The sequence below is a fragment of the Panthera uncia genome (assembly GCF_023721935.1).
Source record: "Panthera uncia isolate 11264 chromosome C1 unlocalized genomic scaffold, Puncia_PCG_1.0 HiC_scaffold_4, whole genome shotgun sequence".
NCBI lineage: Eukaryota > Metazoa > Chordata > Mammalia > Carnivora > Felidae > Panthera > Panthera uncia.
Window position 1 is genome coordinate 84088926 of NW_026057585.1, and position 20848 is coordinate 84109773.

At 37.4% G+C, this 20848-nt stretch overlaps 1 protein-coding gene across 2 annotated transcripts in view; it reads left to right on the forward strand.

The window, feature by feature from the left end:
* EYA3 (EYA transcriptional coactivator and phosphatase 3) overlaps window positions 1-20848 on the forward strand; it is a 93951-nt gene that overhangs the window by 29773 nt on the left and 43330 nt on the right. For both annotated transcript variants that reach the window (XM_049618785.1, XM_049618786.1), the window contains exons 3-6: window positions 2736-2779; window positions 6927-7006; window positions 12917-12983; window positions 15458-15594. In XM_049618785.1, the coding sequence (XP_049474742.1) occupies window positions 2736-2779; window positions 6927-7006; window positions 12917-12983; window positions 15458-15594 (328 nt within the window). The remainder of the gene's footprint in view (window positions 1-2735; window positions 2780-6926; window positions 7007-12916; window positions 12984-15457; window positions 15595-20848) is intronic.

The window sequence follows — 20848 nt, forward strand, 5'->3', positions numbered from 1 at the left end:
ATCCTCAATCTTCTGCATTTGGAAATGGTTCACTCTGTGTTCACCAGTTACCTTGACATTATTGTCTTTCCCCTTCCTTGACCCCCAGTCTTTATCTTTTTCAAATACTCTGAAACAGTTGTATTATTGTCCAAACTGGAACTCTTTTGAAGAGTAAAAGGGGACACTAAACAGACTTGGTTCCGGGATAAGAGGTATAAACCAAGATTGTCCCTGCTAAGCTGGAAGCACATAAAAATACCTGCTTTTATGGCTATCAGGGGTGCTCTCTGAATTCAAGTTTTGAAAGGACCTACATGCATAGGAAAAATTTTAGAAGAATACACAGCAAACTTAATACTGATTATTTTATGGAGGGATGAGGCAGAATGAAGTCTTTTCTATTTTATACATATCTGAATGGTTTGAATTTTTAAAAATAAGAGCATGTATGCCTTTTGTATTAAAATTTTAAAAAGAAATTACTAATGCTTACTGTAGACAACACAAGTGGCAAATGCTTTATAACCATAGTATACTCTCCAGGCTAGGATGTAGAAAAGGAGTGTAGCTTGGGAACCATTTTTGAGAACAATAAAAAGGACTTTAAAATTGTGTTTTGGACTTGGAGGGGAAGGAGAAGAAGAGGTAGAACAGGTGGTGAAGAGACAACTTCTTGACTCAACACCCCTGATTTCTTTTGTGTCTTCTTTATCAAGGAGGATAAACTTAGGTAAAGGATAGCATACCTCAAAGTTTAAAAATGTTTTTATTCACATATTTATAAGCAAATACCTAACTTCTTTCAAATGAGTTCTGTTCCTCCAGACTAATAGCAGTTTTATACCATAAGCCTAAAACTTAGAGACATCAGTGCAAAGCCAGCCTTGATCATCTGAAAAATCAGAGTAAGGAAATGCTTGAAACAAAACATGGATATTTCCTTTCCTTTAAGGCATGATTTTTTTTTTTTTTTTTTTTTTTTTTTTTTTTTTTTTTTTTAGCAGAGGTACAGATAGAACCCTGATTTCACAAATTTGCCATTGGTTCTTTTTTTTTATGTTATCTTCAGTTATAACATGCCCATAAGATTATATCGTTTTTTTAAAATAAAAGCTTTGAGAAAAAATTGACATATCCATTTTAAAGTAGTGGTTTTTAATATATTCGCAATGTTTTTTAGTCATCACTAGAATCAATTTTAAAACATTTTCACCATTCCAAAAAGAAACTCCATACCCATTGGCAGCCACCCCCCAACTCCCTCATCCCCTGCAGCCCTAGGTAACTACTGATCTAACTTCTGTCTAAAAATTTGCCTGTTTGTAGACATTTCATGTAAATGGAATCATACATTATGTGGTTCTTTGTGACTGGCTCCCTCCACTTAGCATAATCTTTTCAGGGTTCATTTACATTGTAGCATATGTTATGTACCAGTACTTCGTTCCCTTTTATTGCTGAATAATACTGTATGAATTTATTTTATTTATCATTCATTGTTTTATTTATCATTATTTTAACATTTTATTTATCCATTTATCTGTTCATTCATGAGCATTGGGGTTGTTTTCACTTTTTGGCTATTTTGAATAATGTTGTTAGGAACATTCCTGGACATATGTTTTCTTTCTTTTGTTTGTTTGTTTGTTTGTTTGTTTGGTTTTTGGTTATGTAGCTAGGAGTCAAATTGCTGGATTATATGGTAACTGTATTTAATCCCTTGAGGAACTACTAAACTTTTCCAAAGTAGCTACACTATTTTACATTCGTTTCTGGATTGTACTGTTTCAACCCGTACTTTTGTAATATCTGTCTGTATCTTTTTGAGTTAGTTTACCTGCTTAGAAGGCCAGGCAGCAGATGCTTCCTATCTCTGATTTACAGGGGGACATAATTGCCCAAATCAAGGCAAACAATGTCTGAAATGTTAAATTTAATCATATTAAATAGCTATATTCCCACCTGATATTTTTGTTGAAGATTATTTAGATTTTCAGCTTTTTATTAGCTTGAGATACTCTCAATCCATAATTTTGTAATTTTGTATGGCTAAGCATACTAAGCATGTTTCTACTGTGACTAGTTATTCTAATCAGAGAACTCTAAAATCAGATTCTTTGTAATATATATGAAAGCAAGGAAATCCACTGGTACTGTTAAATGTTGTTGATCTTCTGTTTGGGATTCTTAAACTGTTTCAGTGGAAATGCTTTTACCTCAGAATGAGTTAGAAAAAGATGAAAATCTGGAATAAAACAGAATAGCATAAAGAATATTTTTTAAAATACTCATAACCTGATAAGAATTTATTTTATCATTTATTTTTGGCATGTAATTTAAGTATAAAGACATTTCTGTTTCATAAAGTAATAAATGAGTTGATGTTGTTGAATATGCCATACTTACTGTTTGATAATATAATTATGAGTCTGTTAAAATTTAAAACCAACTAATTTGTACCCAAGTTTGGATACTTTACTCTGGTAAACATTGTATCTTGAGTAAAAATCCTGGTAAACATTTTACCTTGAATCTGAAAAACAATTTTTTCATTGAAAAGAAAGAGCTCATGTGAAAAACAAAGAAGCCCATCTCTAACTCTAAAATATAACAAAGGTTAATTAAATGTAAACAGAACAAAATGAAATAGTTACCCTGTAAATTATTAGTTAATATCAGCCTGCCATTTGAATAGGTAGATGATTTCAGAAACAGAGCACTATATTGATGCCTTTGTATATTTATTTTTGCAGGTGAAAAAAGCCAAGATGCAGGAATCAGGAGAGCAAACTTTGAGGTATGAAAAGTTGAATTTCCTTTTAATGATCTACTTAGTTTTTTTTCACCTGCTATTTATAAGTATATGGGTATATTTTGGGTTGACTACTCTAGTTTTGAATTTTAGCATCAGTCTTTAGGTTTTGAAATTATTTAGTTTAAGGTGAAAATATCCTTCCACTAGTTTGTCCTTGAAACAAATAAGTGCTGATTTTTGTCTTATTCATTATTTGTTTAGGAATATGTACTGAACTCATGTTATCTATTAGGTCCTGCAATATATGAAAGAGACATGATGGTGAGCATTCTTCAGTCAGATGTACAGGGTACAAAATGGGAAAAAGAAGCAGAAATAAGGGAAATGCAAAGGATTTGTCATTAATCACCAAATGGACATGGGATGCCTTAATCATTAGCTCCACTCCCTGTAGATAAGAGACAGCTTCTTTGCCCCTCATACTCCGGCTTCCACAACACCATAGTTTTCAGTTTTCCACAGTCCTTACTTCTGTTTGTCTATGAACCAGTAACTGCACCACCTCTAACATCTGAACTTCCAGAATCCTACTCTTTTAGTACCACACACTCCATTCCAGCTCATTTATACTACTGCCACACTAGCCATGTGATATCTTCCTGTACATTTTCCGTTAAATGAGCTATCATATTTTCACTCTTACCCATTGACGCTTCCCACAAAGATTTCAATATTTTTCTTATGCTTTTTAAATTATAAGATCTATTAATCAGTCCCTTGCAAACATTTCTACCTTGTTCTCCTTTTCCCCTGTGTCATGCTTCCTTAGCAAAACCACAACCCTGGGTAGACCACCTGTTCACCTATTCCATTCTTACTTCCAGTCACCTGAACATTGTCAGAGAAAAACACAAAACTGTTTTCATTTATGATTACATCGCAGACAGGCACTTAAGCACTCCTGGTGGTCCAGCCACCCTTCCTAGTGTGTTTTATCCTAGGCTGTAAAATCATCTTTCTTTCCCTCCCTCCCTTCCTCCTTGCCTCTTGCCTCCTCCCCTTCCTTTCATCTTCCTTGCCCTTTACTTTGCTCCCATTTACCCAGCTGGGGATCTTGCTCCCTAATTCAAAGAGAACTTAGAAACATTTAGATAGAAACTATCTCATTTGTCTGTCACATCTGCCCATTTATCTGCTTCTCTACAATATTCTCTTTTACCCTTTCCTCTGAAGTTAATTCCTCTGCTTATATCTAAGGCTGATCCTTGCAGTTATATTATGGAACCTACCGCCTTTGTCTTTTCCTATAATTATCCCTTCTCTCTACTTCAGTTTCTTTATTATGATAAAATATATATAACATAAACTTCACCATTCATTCATTTTTAAGTGTATAAATCAGCGGCATTATTATATTCACATTGTTGTGCAACCATCACCACCATCCATCTCTAGAACTTTTTTCATCTTCCTAAACTGAAACTCTGTATTCATTAAATAATAGTTCCCCATTTCCCTGTTCTCCCAACTCCTGGCAACCACTGTTCTTTCTGTCTCTGTGATTTTGACTGCTCTGAGTACCTCCTTTTAGTGGAATCAGACAGTATTTGTCTTTATGTGACTGGCTTGTTTTATTTAGTGCAGTGTCTTCAGGGTTCATTTATGTCATAGCATGTGTCAGGATTTCCTTCCTTTTTAAGGCTGAATAATATTCCATTGTACGTCCAAACCTAATTTTGTTTATTCATTATTGGTTGATTGTGTTGATTATTTATCAGAGAGAGCGAGAGAGAGAAGGGAATGAGCAGAGAGAGAGGGAGAGACAGCATGGAACCTGATATGGGGCTCGAACCCATGAACCATGAGATCATGGCCTGAGCCAAAACCAGAGTCGGATGCTTAACCATCTGAGCCATCCAAGTGCCCCTGTGTTGATTATTGCAAGAGTTCTGCTGAATAAGAATCAAGCATTTGTGATGCTCCTCACTTTTTGAAGAGTTTGGGTGTTTTTGCTTTTTAGAGGGAGAAGTCATTTTATTTGAGAACATCTTTTTTTTTTCACCATGCACAACTATTAAGCAAAATTTATGTTTATATAACTGTGAAAATAAATGTTGAGATAGTACATAATTTTTCTAGATTTAATAATTTTATTTATTTTAAAAAAATTTTTAATGTTTATTTTTGAGAGGGACAGACAGAGTGCAAGTGGAGGGAGATACAGAATCAGAAGCAGGCTCCAGGCTCCAAGCTGTCAGCACAGAGCCCCATGTGGGGCTCGAACACCCAGACTGCAAGATCATGACCTGGGCCAAAGTCGGACACTTAACCTACTGAACCACCCAGGCGCCCCTAGATCTAAAATTTTAAATGTTTAACAAAGTACTAGGGGCACCTGGGTGGTTCAGTCCAATTGGGCATACGACTCTTGGTTTCATCCCTGCTGACAGCTCAGAGCTTGGAGCCTGCTTTGGATTCTGTCTCCCCCTCTCTCTGCCCCTCCCCTGCTTGCTCTCTGTCTCTCTGTCTCTGTCTCTCTCTCTCTCTCTCTCTCTCTCTCTCTCAAATATAAATAAACATTTAAAAATTTTTAAAAATAAATAAAAAGTTAATTACATTTGAGGAAAAGTTGTTTGAACATTCAGAATATACCAGGAAAAAAAAACTATATTGATATTACACTTGAATATTAGTGGTCCATTCAGAAAAGATATGAGAGCCTTAAGAATTTTGATGCTGTGGTGGTGTCCATGTGGCTCAGTCGGTAGAGCATCTGACTTCAGCTCAAATCATGATCTCATGGTTTGTGAGTTCAGGCCCTGCACTGGGCTGTCTGCTGTCAGTGCAGAACCTGCTTTGGATTCTCTGTCTCCCTCTCTCTCTGCCCCTTCCCCACTCATTCTCATTCTCTCTCTCTCTCTCTCTCTCTTTCTCTCTCTCTCTCTCTCTCTCAAAAATAAATAAACATTAAAAATTTTGAGGCTGTGTATTTTTAATATAAATAACATTTATTTTAAAAGTTTTGCTGCGTAGAAACTATTCTTGTTTTGTATTAGTCAGTCTTACCTTTCCAGATATATGGAGCCTCTCGTACAGTGTCCTCTACTTCTCCCTAGAGTGTAGAATAGCAAAGTGGATTTCTTTCTAGGAAACACGAATATGGAAAGGATGCCTGGGCTGGGGAGAAGTTGTAATATAATAATAATGGCTACAGTTAAATTGTCTGTGTTCTAGTCTCTCAGTACTTTTTATATGTTAACTAATTAATCCCTACAACTACCCTATGAGTTAGGCTCTATTATTATCCCTCTTTGACAGTTGAAACTGGAGTGCAAAGAAGTACCCAAAGTCATTAAGCTAGTTTTGGCAGAGTGGAATATGAACGCAAGCAGTCTGGCTCTAGAATCTGTAGTCTTAATCATTATGCTAACCTGGTAGTTAAGGGAATAACTAAAGAGTGGAAAGTCAAGTAGAAGGAGGAGGGAGTTAGTTAGTTACTAAAATCTCCATTCCAGAATTTCAGTGAGAATCTTGCCAACATTAAAGTGTGTGACATAATGACTTGTTCTCCCAGTTTATGTGATTTACCTTTTGCAATTTCTCTGAATTTCCCTTATAAGTTAAAAAAAAAAAAAAAAAAAAGGTATTGTTCCGTCTGGGATATGATAACAAATTTAGAAAAACATTTTTTAATTAGAGAAGAAAAATATAGCAGAATGAACCATTTTAAGGTTCAGAATCCCCTTCTGGGAAGCAAGCATATGTAATTTGAAAAAACTTTTCAAGTGATTATGAGAATCACTTTCTGAAATCAGACATCTCTCTACTTCCCTGTGGAACTTTGGAAACAAAGCAACGGTGCAGTAAGTGTTGTGGAGGTTTTTTTTTTTCCCCCTACCACATGGTCTTTAGAAAAACTCTGACTTGCCTATAACTCACCTAGAATTTCTGACTGATATGAAAGCGGAAGGGGTCTAGTGATATGAGAAAGAACAGTCACATGCTGAGGGCACACTACCCTTGACCCTAGCTCTTCAGGTAGCTGCTAAAACCAATAATAATAATACCATGAGGAAGACTTACTTTGCCTCTTACTTGTATAGCCTAGGAAGAAATGGGTTTGATGTAATCACTTTAAGCAATGCAGCAAGTCCATGAGGGACTAATGTATTCATTTTGGTTCTCTCAGTCAAGTGAGCAGCCCTGAAGTCAGTGATCAGAAACCTGAAACTTCAAGCCTTGCTTCAAACCTTACCATGTCAGAGGAAAGTAAGTACTATATTCTGTGCATGATGGAAGAGGTATTCCTATAGGTAATGCTGTTCTTTTATAATTGTTTTTCACTGACTGCCTTTTTTGTCCCATGTGTACAGAAGCCTTTCCTTTCCGTGTGTGTGTGTGTGTGTGTTCATCCCCGTGCTCCCATATAAACTTTATTGACATACCAGCTGAGGGACAAAATCGCATGGAATCCACGTACCTGAGGAGTCACACTTGACTTTATTTTTGTTTTGAAGTTGGATGTTCTTGGGGCGCCTGGGTGGCTCAGTCGGTTGAGCCTCCAACTTCGGCTCAGGTCATGATCTCACAGTCTGTGAGTTCGAGCCCCGCGTTGGGCTCTATGCTGACAGCTCAGAGCCTGGAGCCTGCTTCGGATTCTGTGTCTCCCTCTCTCTCTGCCCGTCCCCCGTTCATGCTCTGTCTCTCTCTGTCTCAAAAATAAATAAACATTAAAAAAAATTAAAAAAAAAAAAAAAAAAAAGAAGTTGGATGTTCTATAGGTAATATGCCTTACCATCAGAAAAGTTTGTAGGCCAACCTCTGACTGCTCTTCTGGAGGCTTTGATGTTTTTCCACCTTTTTAATAACCAAATGATTCTACTTGTCAATTTATGCCAAAAAAGAAAAGTAATCCCCTCAGAACCCGAGATTGATAGTGGGCCCTAAGGGAGATCCAGCTCAATAAGATACATCCTCCACTTACCAGCCTACTTTCTCTGATAGAACAGATGCATTCATGCATGGACAAAAGTTTGTAGAGTGTTCTGATTTATTCTTGCAGAGATGTAAGTTTCTCTGGCATACCCACATACTCCTCCAGATTGCCTCCATAGGGCAAATAGTGCTCCCTGAAATTAAATCTCATTGCCCCTCCATATTTTACCACACACTTTAAAAGAATAAATTTGTATTCTTTATTGTATTCTTTAAAAAGATACTTGTTTAGGAGATGTTTCTTCTCTTAACAGGTTATGCTTAACCTTATATACTTCCATATATTAGAAAATGATATGTCTTGAGTTGTATATATTATTCTAGTGGTTCTCAAACTTTTAGCATACTTAAGAATCATCTGGAGTGCTTATTTGTAGTGTAGAATTCCAGCCTCATTTTCATAGATTATCACATTCAATAGATCTGATGTGGATGGGAATCTATATTTTCAAGAAGATAGGTGATTCTGATGCATGTGAGAAACTGTTCATTCTGTGGGAAACTGCTCTAATCAATGAAAAGTCTCTCTAATTTTTTTAATGTCCCACTCATCCCCAAGAAATAAACCTGTTCCTTTTATATTCAAAGGCGAGGAATTAAGTTGAATCTCTTGCTGCTTCTAAATGATTTTTCTCTTTTTTCCTTCAAAAACTCTAGTTCCTTTGAAGTCTATATTTATGCCTCCCCCTACCTTTCTTTTTACCCTAGACTGAACTCCTAGTCATTTTGCTCTTTAAAAAGTAGATCTTTGTTTTTTTCTCCATCCAAACTCTTACTGTTCTTAGTGATTTCAAAATCCATGTAGATGACTTATCCAGTCAGTACCCATCATCATATCTGCCTGCCTTGATGTCCCATTTTACTCAGCAGATATTCTTTATTATAATAATTCTATTACAGATACCTTCAGTAACTTTGCCTCTTGAGCTATTCTTGCTAAGCCTTCTTGCAAAGCCTCTCCTTGCTAACCCTTCTTGCTAATTTAATATAACTCCCCATCTTCTCCATAGTGTATTCAAATAGCTAAATATTGGCTAAATTATATACCTAGTTGACTTATTACAACGCCTCAAGTAGGCACCCATCATGCTTAGAAATCCTATTGCATTTCCCCATCTCCCTAATGAGTTTTACCTTTTGATAATTCACACCTCTTTTCCTCTTAAAGTACCTATACCCTCACTCACCTTTCCTCATCCTCAATTGATGGCTCCTTTGCAAATAGCAGTTGTCAGACAAGAAACTCCCTTACCACCAAATCTTCAAACCTACCTGTGTATGTACCCGTGTTTTCTTGCTTCATTCTCATCAGAATGGAAATATATTCTTGCTCCAGAGGTAAGACCTTTTGTGCTCTGTGTCCAATCCCTTCTTACCCTCCCCTAAGACCACTCCTGTATCATCACATTCTTCTTCTCTTCTTTTAAACATTTTTTTTAAGTTTATTTATTTTGAGAGAGAAAATGTGCTCGTAAGTGGGGGAGGGGCAGAGAGAGAATCCCAAGCAGGCTCTACGCTGTCAGCACACAGCCCAGTACAGGGCTTAGTCCCATGAACGGTGAGATCATGATCTGAGCCGAAATCAAGAGTTGGATGGTTAACTGACTGAGCCACCCAGGTGCCCCACATTCTTCTTCTCTTCTTAATTCTTCCTCTCAGTAAAGAGACATGACCCAGTATCTGTGGTCTTACAACACAAACAAAATCTTCCTTTGGTTCCGCATTCCCCACTAGTTTCATGCCTTTTCTTTGTCCCATGACCCATTGGAACCTCTGGAAAGAGTTGCCCCCTTTTTTTTTTCTTTTTAATTTTTTTCTAATGTTTATTTATTTTTGAGAGAGAGAGAGAGAGAAAGGAGCAGAGAGAGAGGGAGACACAGAATCCGAAGCAGGCTCCAGGCTCTGAGCTGTCAGCACAGAGCCCGACGCGGGGCTCGAACTCACGGACCGCGAGATCATGACCTGAGCCGAAGTCAGTCGGACACTCAACTGACGGAGCCACCCAGGAGCCCCTAGAGTTGCCCTTTTCTTGTTTTCTTGTCTCCCATTAATCCTTCAGCCCTCTCAAATTTTGCTCCTGTCACCACTCTTCCAATGAAATTGCTCTTGTCAAGGTCATTAGTTATTTTCAGTTACTGTGAGGGTACTAGTTCTAGTGCATGTTTCTCTCTTCTCATATTCTGTCTCACCATTTTTCCTCCCGCCTTTCTCCTTTCTTGGCCCTCCTTCCTCTGTCTGAACTCCGAATGTTGGTGGGCTTCAGGATTTATTTTGAGTCCACCATCTTTTCTCTTTCTGCATCCTCTCATCCATTACATTATTATATTACTTTAAATATTGTATACATTGTTGGGGCGCCTGGGTGACTCTGTTGGTTAAGCATCCGACTTCAGCTCAGGTCGTGATCTGACGGTTCGTGAGTTTGAGCCCCACATCGGGCTCTGCACTGACAGCATAGAGCCCGCTTTGGACCTTACGTCTCCCTCTCTCTGTCCCTCCTCTACTCATTTGCGCTTTCTCTCAAAAATAAATAAACATGAAAAAATAAAACAAATATTGTATACATTGTTAATGAATTCCAAATTTTTATTTCCAGTCTGACCTCTCCCCTGATTTAACTGCCTATTTGACATTTCCACTTAGATATCTGAAAGGAAATTCGTACTTAAAATGTGGGGGCGCCTGGGTGGCGCAGTCGGTTAAGCGTCCGACTTCAGCCAGGTCACGATCTCGCGGTCCGTGAGTTCGAGCCCCGCGTCAGGCTCTGGGCTGATGGCTCGGAGCCTGGAGCCTGTTTCCGATCCTGTGTCTCCCTCTCTCTCTGCCCCTCCCCCGTTCATGCTCTGTCTCTCTCTGTCCCAAAAAATAAATAAAAAAACGTTGAATAAAATGTGTAAAAGTATTTTATTCCCTTAGCCCCTATCAAACCTCTTGTCCCAAACTTCCCCATTTTAGGAAGCGGTTTCATCGTCCCTCTAGTTGTTCAAGTTGAAAACGTAGGAATTATCCTGTATTCCCCTGTTTTCCTTAGATACAAATCCATCAGAATGTCCTGTTAGTTTTACCTTCAGAATATATTTCAAGGTTGTGCCTCATCTTCACTGCTGCTATTCTAGTATTAGAGCAGCTTATGCCTTGACTGTTTATAATCCTTTTATGGTTCTTAAGTCCAGCAAAGATAAAGCCTCATTCATTCTATAGAGAAGTAAATATTGAACCTAAATCTCCCAGGATGTTTTGTCAATCTCTTCGAGAATTAAATTAAATCGGAGGAGGAGAGGGGTTGGGGTTTTGAAAGTACTTGTCAGCAGAGAAGGAACCATTATGCAGAATTCAAATGAAATTATGTTTTATGTGATGGATAGTAAGAACTTTAGACCTAATTGAGATCTCCTTCATTTCTGTCAAAATGATTATGGATGTGGGGCGCCTGGGTGGCTCAGTCGGTTAAGCGTCCAACTTTGGCTCAGGTCACAATCTCGCGGTCCATGAGTTCAAGCCCCGCGTCGGGCTCTGGGCTGATGGCTCAGAGCCTGGAGCCTGTTTCCGATCTGTGTCTCCCTCTCTCTCTGCCCCTCCCCTGTTCATGCTCTCTCTCTGTCTCAAAAATAAATAAACGTTAAAAAAAAAATTAAAAAAAAATGATTATGGATGAATGTGATCTACAGCAGTAACTACTTTTTAAAAATTTTTTTAATTTTTTTTTTTAATGTTTTTTATTTTATTTTTGAGACAGAGAGAGACAGAGCATGAGCGGGGGAGGGTTAGAGAGAGAGGGAGACACAGAATCCGAAGCAGGCTCCAGGCTCTGAGCTGTCAGCACAGAACCCGACGCGGGGCTCGAACTCACAGATGGTGAGATCATGACCTGGGCCGAAGTCGGAAGCTCAACCGACTGAGCCACCCAGGCGCCCCCAAAAAATTTTTTAACATTTGTTCATCTTTGAGAGACAGAAACAGAGTGCGAGCGGGGGAGGGGCAGAGAGAGGGGGAGACACAGAATCTGAAGCAGGCTCCACGCTCTGAGCTGTCAGCACAGAGTCCGACGCGGGCTCGAACTCACGAACTGCGAGATCATGACCTGAGCTGAAGTCGGATGCCCAACCAGCTGAGCCACCCAGGCACCCCTAATTTCCAGTACTTTTAAAGACCTTGAACAATGACAGTGGACAAGATCTTTTATGCCTAACTCACAGATGTCGATTTGTCTCACTTTTGGGCATGAATTGGCCCCTCATCATGACCAGAGTTCCCTTTTTACTTCAGACATTCGGGAAACCCAGCTAGATGTAAAGTTAGTTGGTTTACTCTTAATCCCTATAATAGAGCAACCTCCTTTATAGATGTAAAGGAAGTTCTTGGACAGTTCAGGGGCCTGGTACAAGTTCTTTATCATATAATTCTGTCTACAACATGGCCTGAAATTGTGCCTAATAAATAGGATTCTGCTACCTGTCAGACTTGAGCTGAATATTTACAGATGAAATCATGAGGGTCCAGCCTTCACAGAAGCTATTTTAGATGAAGTCATGGGGGTCAAAGAGGACACTAGCTGTGAAAGTCTCTTTACTTGATGGTTCATCAGAGAATCACATCAGTTCCTCGGATCTGTCTTTGCTTTGCCAAACTTAAAGCCTTAACTACAAAGCTGAAAAAATAGTGGTATAGAAGCATACTTGCATCTTTTGCTGCATTATACACAGCACTAGCAACAGTTTTCTAATAAAACTGGGTACTTCCCCCCAAATCTGTCTTCCTGCAAGTCATTCTTAGGGCCTTTTACTCAGAATAGTGGAAGCACCCAGAGAATGAACAAACTGAAGAAATACATTGTGGTTTCTTAGATCTGGATCTTACTTTTGAAGTTTGCCTGTGAATACAGTGAACACTTAGGAGGTTGCTTCATCTATGGTTTTAGCTCAGTGATGGATGAAGCTAGAGATGAGCTGGAACTAACCTTCAGCTCTTTTCCATACCCCCCACATTCTGGCTTCTTTCACTGTCTCTAAAAGTCTCTAAACCCATTACTGTAAGAGAGAAGTATTTTCTATTGCATAGTCTTCCTAAATTTCTGATGTCCAAGCTGTATTGTGTTATTTGAAAGACTATACAGTGAGATATGTGGTTTTCTCATTTCATTTTTGGAATGTTCTAACTTTTTACCTGGTGATATCTGTCTTTCAGTTATGACATGCACCGATTACATCCCTCGCTCATCCAATGATTATACCTCACAAATGTATTCTGCAAAGTAAGTTCAATAATTATTTCAAAAATCTATATGCCTTTAGGTTCATTTCAAAATTTAATTTGATACTTAGCTTATTAAGTTGACATTTAACTTAATTTCACCTCTCTTGTTTCTGTTCCTACACCAATTTTTTTATTCCCTCTAAATGTAGAGTCTCTGTAACATACTTTTAAAAAGTAGATAGTTGCCTGGAATAGATCACTGTTGCCCAGGAGCTTGCTCTAAGTGAATAGTCACTGAAAATGAAAATACTGTTAGTTATCAAAGCATAATACTGACTGACCTCTGATCATTCTCACTTTCGTCTACCTTGATAAATCAATAAACACAGCTCAAGCCAGTCTTCTGGCGGGACTTCTCAGCTTAATTGTTTTAGGAATGTCCTGAAAGTAGAACTAGGCTTGAAGTTAGGCTTAGTGGGTTGCAGTCACTAAGAGGCAACATTTTGGGCCTTCAACAGGTAAGATCAGCATTTAAGATCCATAAGTTAATCATCTCCGGCATGGGTAGGTGCAGAACCGTGCATATGCCAGACTACCAGTTGTGTGTTAATAAAGGGTGAGCCTGCACATAAATTGATATACATGGGTGTGTTATTAAAGTAGGATGAATTCCCAGGTGCTTACATAGGCAGAACACAAAGAAATTGGTAACAGAGGTGTCTGATACCCATGGGACTGTTAAAAAATGAAAACTGATAATTTTTTTTTCTTTTTTGTGCCCATTTTTACCTTTTGAATTTTTAATCAGTTAAGAAATAACTAAAAGGTCAACTCAATGAGTTCTTCAAATTCTAATCTGATCTGGAATACTAAGAGCACCTTTGGGCCAGTCATTTTCATGTGATTTTCTTCTGTGAAATGACTGAACTTATTATTCTCTGAGATCATTATGAAGGAGATAAGAAAATACTTTGAGCTATAAAGACACTATAGGAAAAAAGGATATTGTGATATTTAGCATATCTGGAGATCAGTCATTTGAAGTCACCAAGATTTAAAATTTTTCCCATGTGACTTGATTAACAACTATAACCTGAGCTATTTCTTGGTCTCATATCTGACTAGGAAGAATAGATGTGAATATGTTACATATTCCAAATGCATTTGCCTACTCAAAAAATATTTACATACCTGTTGCATTCAGAACACCTTATTTGCTATGCCTTCTATCTTAATTCAGACATCTTTAGCACTTACATGAACCATTGCATTATAGCTATTTTTTAACCGAACCTCTATTTTGACTTTCTCCCCCTTCTAATCCATGTTACAAAGCAATGTCAAATTAATCTTTATTAAAGAACAGCTCTGATCTTGTCATTCTTTGCTCAACAATTTCAGTGACTCCTAGTTGTTTCCGATTGGTCTGAACTCTTTTAGCCTGGTGTTCGAGGTCTTTGCTGTCTTTCTTTTTCTTGCTGCTCCCCTTTACGTACATCCTTTAATATAATCTCTTGTCCTTGCAAGCTTAAGCCCTTGTTTTCCTTCCTCTATACCTTTGCCAGAGTTTTTCTCTTTTCCTTAAATACCCATTCTGTCCCATTTCTGCACATTTTATCTGCTCAGCTCACATAGCCTTTCTTCATTTTGCTTTCCCCCAAAGCTGGAAAAAATCTTTCCTGTTCTGAAACACCCCTTCCTTACAGTATTTTATTGTTATGACTTATGTGGTACATAAAACACTTGATTACATTATAAGTACAGTATAACTCACCAAATAAAATAACTTGTATCTAAAAATTCAGTGCATAAAATGTGGGGCCATTTTATTGCATGGATGAAATGACCAGGTCATCTAGCTAAAAGTCCCAGAAGTTCCACTGCTGAATTCAAATTCCTGCTAAACCTGATGTGGTTGGCAGCAACTAGTGGCAGGTGTATTCTGGCTTGAATGTCTGTGGGGAGATTCCGAGTCCTGTCTGGGACTTGTCACATTTTATTAGTTACCTGGCTTCTATTTTGTAGACTTGATCTGGGAATATTGGGGCCCACCTCTGCTCCCTGTTCTTTGATGTGTAGTGGTCGCTTGCTTTTTCTTTACCAGCCTAACCCTCTTTTTCAAGTCCTACTTTCCCTCTTAGTTTGGCCCAGAGGGCTGGGTGGAGAATAAGAGCCATTTGTGAATCCAGTTCTGTCCAGTCTTCTGTTATGTTGGGGTTTATTCTCTATATAGATAAGTTTATCTGTCTTTGTATCTCACAAGGGGCCTTGCATATAGTATATCAAAAATGGTCACAGCATGGTAATTGGACCTTGGGAGGATATTAAATTTTCCATAAAATTGTTTCTTAGGTGATTGTAGAACTTGGAAAGGAAAAATTAGTTTTTTCTGGCCATAGTAAGAGACATTTTATGTGGAAGGTTAGTTTCCTCATTGCTGATTCTTTGCTTTTAGTGGTATTAGCTATTTCCTCTATTATTCATTAAAAATAAATCACACATGAAAGTTTTTGTTTTCTTGAACTTTTCTAGACCTTATGCACATATCCTCTCAGTTCCTGTTTCGGAAACTGCTTACCCTGGGCAGACTCAGTACCAGACACTACAGCAGTCTCAACCCTATGCTGTCTACCCTCAGGCAACCCAAACGTATGGACTACCTCCTTTTGGTAAGGCATCTTATTATAAGCAGTTTCTAAGACTATTGATTTTATCCCCCAGAAACTTCGATCTTTCCCCAAAAGTCAAGTATGGCTCATCAGGATGCTGAAAGATGGGTTATTCTTTACAGAGTACCTACTCAGTTACAAGTGTGATAAAAGTTGGGTGTGCAACTTTTCCAACGGTATATTTGATGCATGTTAAATAAAACTAAAACTTTCAGTACTCACTTGTTTATCTATTAACATTTAGCTATTTCCAAGGTACTAAACCTTGACTGTAAAGCTTGGAATCTTTAAGTGTTTGGGAAACTCTTTGAAGAATTACTGTTAGTTTCTTTATTATAAAACATGTTACCATGGTTAGGTAAGCATAATTAATACATTTTAAGGTGATTCATTTTCTTGCTAAAACCACGTAATCTAAATATCCAGAAAGAATATGCCTTCTAGTTTACTCTCTCTCTTTTTTTTCTTTTTGTCAGTTTCTCCCTCTTTCCTCCCTCTGCCCCAAACTGATCAATTGTTACTCTGCTGAACCAAAAAGTCATCTTAGAATGAGGAGAACCCCCAATTTTGCATAGCCTTATTTTGTGCATAGTTTGTTCTTTGGTTTTAGGCTTCTTGGACATGAACTGCGAATTAGAATGCTTTACTCGAAGTCAATTTGAAACTCCTTGAGCGCTTAATATCTGCGCTGATTTTTCTTTCTGTGTGTAAATTGATATATGTAGGGTGCTTTATTGCCCATTCCCTGGTTTCCTAGAAACTAGTTTTAGAAAATTGAGAGAATCCTGTATTATTTTCACATATGCAGCGTGTTAAAATTATATCTCTGTAACCTTTACCAAAACTAGTTGGAAATTAAAAAAATCATCTAAACAGATTGCCACAGATTCTGGATGTATTAGTGCTACCTGCCTTTGGTTTCTCTACATTCCTACTTTTCCTGGCCCATTTGGCTAGTCTTTATGATAGTGACAGCTTTCTTAGTTTTAGGCTTGTTAGCACTCCTTGGCTTCTGAAAACTACTAGAAACAAAAATGGGGGTTATGTTTAATGATAGCGGTAGTTGATAACTTCATGAGAGAAGACAAACAGCTCTTGTTTCCCTGTTTGTAAGTCAATGCCTCCACGCATGTCAGTATCAGCCAGTTTACTAAAATCTTAAATTTGTTATATATGTAACCAGCCAAAACTGAGCAGTCCTTTTGGAAACAGAACTCTCAGTATATGTTTGTGCTTATATCTTTGTGGGTATGTGAAAGCTAATTTTTCAACAGCTAACTAGTAACAACTAGCAAGTATAAAGTAAGTATTTTTATATTGGTTTTTTACCTTCTGTTTTGATTTAAATTCATTATCATCAATTCCAGAGCCCTTTATGACATTGTTGAACAGTTGGTCATTCCTGCTGTTCAGTATTAAATAAAACTCCTATTATATCTCTGAACTCAGATTATGGAATACCTACCATAATGCTATGTGCATATTGTAGTATCTTTTATGATCGCTGTGTTTCCCTTGTATTAAAGAAAAAAAGAAAATTGTATGATAGATCCTTGTTAAAAACTTGAAGGAAACTTTATATTGTAAAGAAGTATTTATAATAGTAGGCTCTTTTGTTAATTTGGTTTTGTTTTATATTTGGGAATGAGGGAGACTTGTTTCATAAATTCTTCCATCAGTATTTCTAAGAGAAGAGAATCAGCTAAATTGACTTAAGTAATATATGAAACTTACTGGAGGGAGATTTAGGTTGGGGTAATGTGAATGATAGATATGGCATATTCTCAGAATTTATTAAGGAAATTACAGATATGGCTTTTTTTTTTCTTTTTATAAATGTGTTCACTCAAATATAAAACACTATTTTTTCTAATGAAGATTTGGCAATTTTATCTTAGTGCTGCCTATTAGCACCAAAACTAGATTTGGTAGTCTGTTATTTCAGATGCAGTGAGCTTCAGAAAATCTCATTGTAGTAACGTTATCTGATGTTTATGAAGTGCTTTATATACTGTGCAGTATGCTGAGAATAAGTACCTCACACTTTACATTATTGTCTTATTTAATCTTTAGAACAGTCCTAGGGAGTAAGTAGTAGCATTATCCCTTTTTATAGATGAGGAAACAGGCTTGTTAGAAGGATCAAATGACTAGCCTGGGGTCATAGAATTAAGTAAATGCCTGGGATTAGAATTGAACCCAGGTCTGTTTAATTCAGAAGTGCTCATAAATTTGGTCTGTGTCTGAGAGTTGAGTTTGCAGTTAAAAAATGTTCCTTCTCTTTAAAAAAAAAAAAAAAAAAAAAAAAATTTTTTTAATATTTATTCATTTTTGAGAGAGAAAGAGAGTGTGAGTGGGGAAGGGGCAGGGAGAGGAGACACAGAATCTAAAGCAGGCTCCAGGCTCTGAGCTGTCAACACAGAGCCCAACACAGGGCTCGAACTCATGGGCCACGAGATCATGACCTGAGCTGAAGTCGGACGCTTAACCAACTGAGCCACTAGGCGCCCCAAAAATGTTCCTTCTCTTAATGAAAGGAGAAGACTAAGGGAAATCTAGGAAGCTTATATTGTAAACAGTCTGTAAAAATAAAGGAATAGTGGTCATATTCTTTTTAAGAGCTACATAGAAATGTTGTAGGACAGCAGAAAGGATTAGACAGTTAACTTCCAGTGATCTCAGTGGAGGAAAGGGGCACCCATTTATTTTTAGGGGCTCATAAAAGATTGCCTTAGCTGCCACTGTTGCAGCTTCATTTAAAAGAACTCTATGTGAGATGGAGATTTGATAATATGTATTAATAGCCTTAAGGATTAAGTTTTTGCTATTTCCCTCGGTAATTTCACTTCTAGGGATTCAGCCCATGGAACTAATTAGAGATACCCACAAAAATTTTACTAAGATATTTATCATAGCATTTATAACAGCAAAAGATTGGAAACAGCCTACACATTGAATTGAAATGTGTATGTTACATTGCAGTTTATAGAATGGAAAACTATAAATCATATTCTAATAAATTTACATTCTTTTTTTTAAAGTTTATTTTTGAGAGAGCGAGAGGGAGAAAGCAGGGGAGAGGCAGGAAGAGAATCCCAACCAGGTTTCGAGCTGTCAGCATAGAGCCCCATGTGAGGCTTGAACTCATGAGCTGCAAGATCATGACCTGAGCTGAAATCAAGAGTCAGATGCCTAACCTAATGAGCCACCGAGGCGCCCCTAATAAATTCACATTCTTAAAGAATATTCAGCATCTTGAGAAAAGTTTCTTACTAATTTTAAAAAGCAACATGTAAAACTAAAAGCAATATAATATGCCAAGTTAGTATTTTTTAAAATGTATACATAAAGAATAATTTGGAAGAAAAAATGTGAGTGTTCACAGTGTAGGCACTACAGATTTGCTCTCCATTACCGTGGCGCCATACCAAGTGAGGCCACTGCTCCAGCGTGTACAGGTTTCAGTTAACACAGTCCCATACAAAAGCAAGAACTGCCTGTAGTTTTTTCCTGTGCAGTGAGACTGTGCAGTTTTTTTTCTTTATACTTTCTATGTTTTCTTAATTTTCTATAATATACATCTACTCGCTTTATAATTAGGAAAAGTATTCAGATTAAATTACTTAGTATTTATAGTAAGTCATTCCAATGAGCGGTCGTATCAACAAACCAAGATATTCTTTCATGTATTTTTTCCCCTAACCATTGGCATATACTTCAGTTCCTAACCAAACTAACTTTCTCTAAAGATCTACTAGTCTGATACGTATTACTATAAACTGAGCTGCTCAAATTAGTTTGGTTAGTGACTAACCAATAGTGAAATGTTTGTGGTGAGAAAACTTGGGTATAGTTTGTGATAAGACCCCAGTGTGGGGCAGCAAAAGGATAGCACTCAGACCGACTTCATTTGCCACTGTTAGACCACCTGTTCTTCCACATCAGGATCTTGGTGCTTAAAACAAATTGAGAAGCTTTGTAGTTGTAGACATAGAGCAGTGGACTAGGAGTCAGGAAACCAGGATTTGGTTTCCTCTTCTCTGTGAGTAGTATTGCTGTATAGTCAGACCATTTGGTCATGTTCCCTATTACTTGGAATTCTGGGAAGGGTGCTTTTAAAGGAAGATACTTATGTGCTTAAAGAGCCGGGCTACTGTGATGCTGGAGGCGGTGTTCATATGGTCTTTTATTCTTCTGTTCTTCATAAAATAATTATATATTAAATATCAACTTCATGTTTCTGGTCAAAAACATTGAAAACTACTGTCAGTAGCTCTTCCACTACTTTTCTTGGACTTTTTGCCCTGGTTTTTGACTTTATAAAGGAGCCAGTTTATAGACATTTTATACTTTGAAATTTTATTTAAAGTTTATTTAAAATTCTATTTAAACCTACCCTATGACCCAGCAATAGCACTGCTAGGAATTTACCCAAGGGACACAGGAGTACTGATGCATAGGGGCACTTGTACCCCAATGTTTATAGCAGCACTCTCAACAATAGCCAAATTATGGAAAGAGCCTAAATGTCCATCAACTGATGAATGGATAAAGAAATTGTGGTTTATATACACAATGGAGTACTACGTGGCAATGAGAAAGAATGAAATATGGCCGTTTGTAGCAACATGGATGGAACTGGAGAGTGTTATGCTAAGTGAAATAAGCCATACAGAGAAAGACAGATACCATATGGTTTCACTCTTATGTGGATCCTGAGAAACGTAACAGAAACCCATGGGGGAGGGGAAGGAAAAAAAAAAAGAGGTTAGAGTGGAAGAGAGCCAAAGCATAAGAGACTCTTAAAAACTGAGAACAAACTGAGGGTTGATGGGGGGTGGGAGGGAGGGGAGGGTGGGTGATGGGTATTGAGGAGGGCACCTTTTGGGATGAGCACTGGGTGTTGTATGGAAACCAATTTGACAATAAACTTCATATATTAAAAAAAAATAAAATGAAATGAAATATTTTGATGCTTAAAAAAATAAAAATTAAAAAAAAATAAAAAAATAAAAATGCTGCTTCAAATTACTCAGATTTCAATCTCCCAGTTTTTCTATTCCGTTTGTAATTACCATTAGGATTCCATCAACAACAAAATTTTAGCCAATTACACTACTGAGTGCTGGGTTAAAAAAAAAATTACAGATGGCAGTCTATTTTGCAAATCTCTTCTATAAAAATAAAATAATTCATTAGGTTGGTTTGCTGGTCAGACAAAAAAATAAAAGCAAAGGAATTTGAGGTTTGTTTC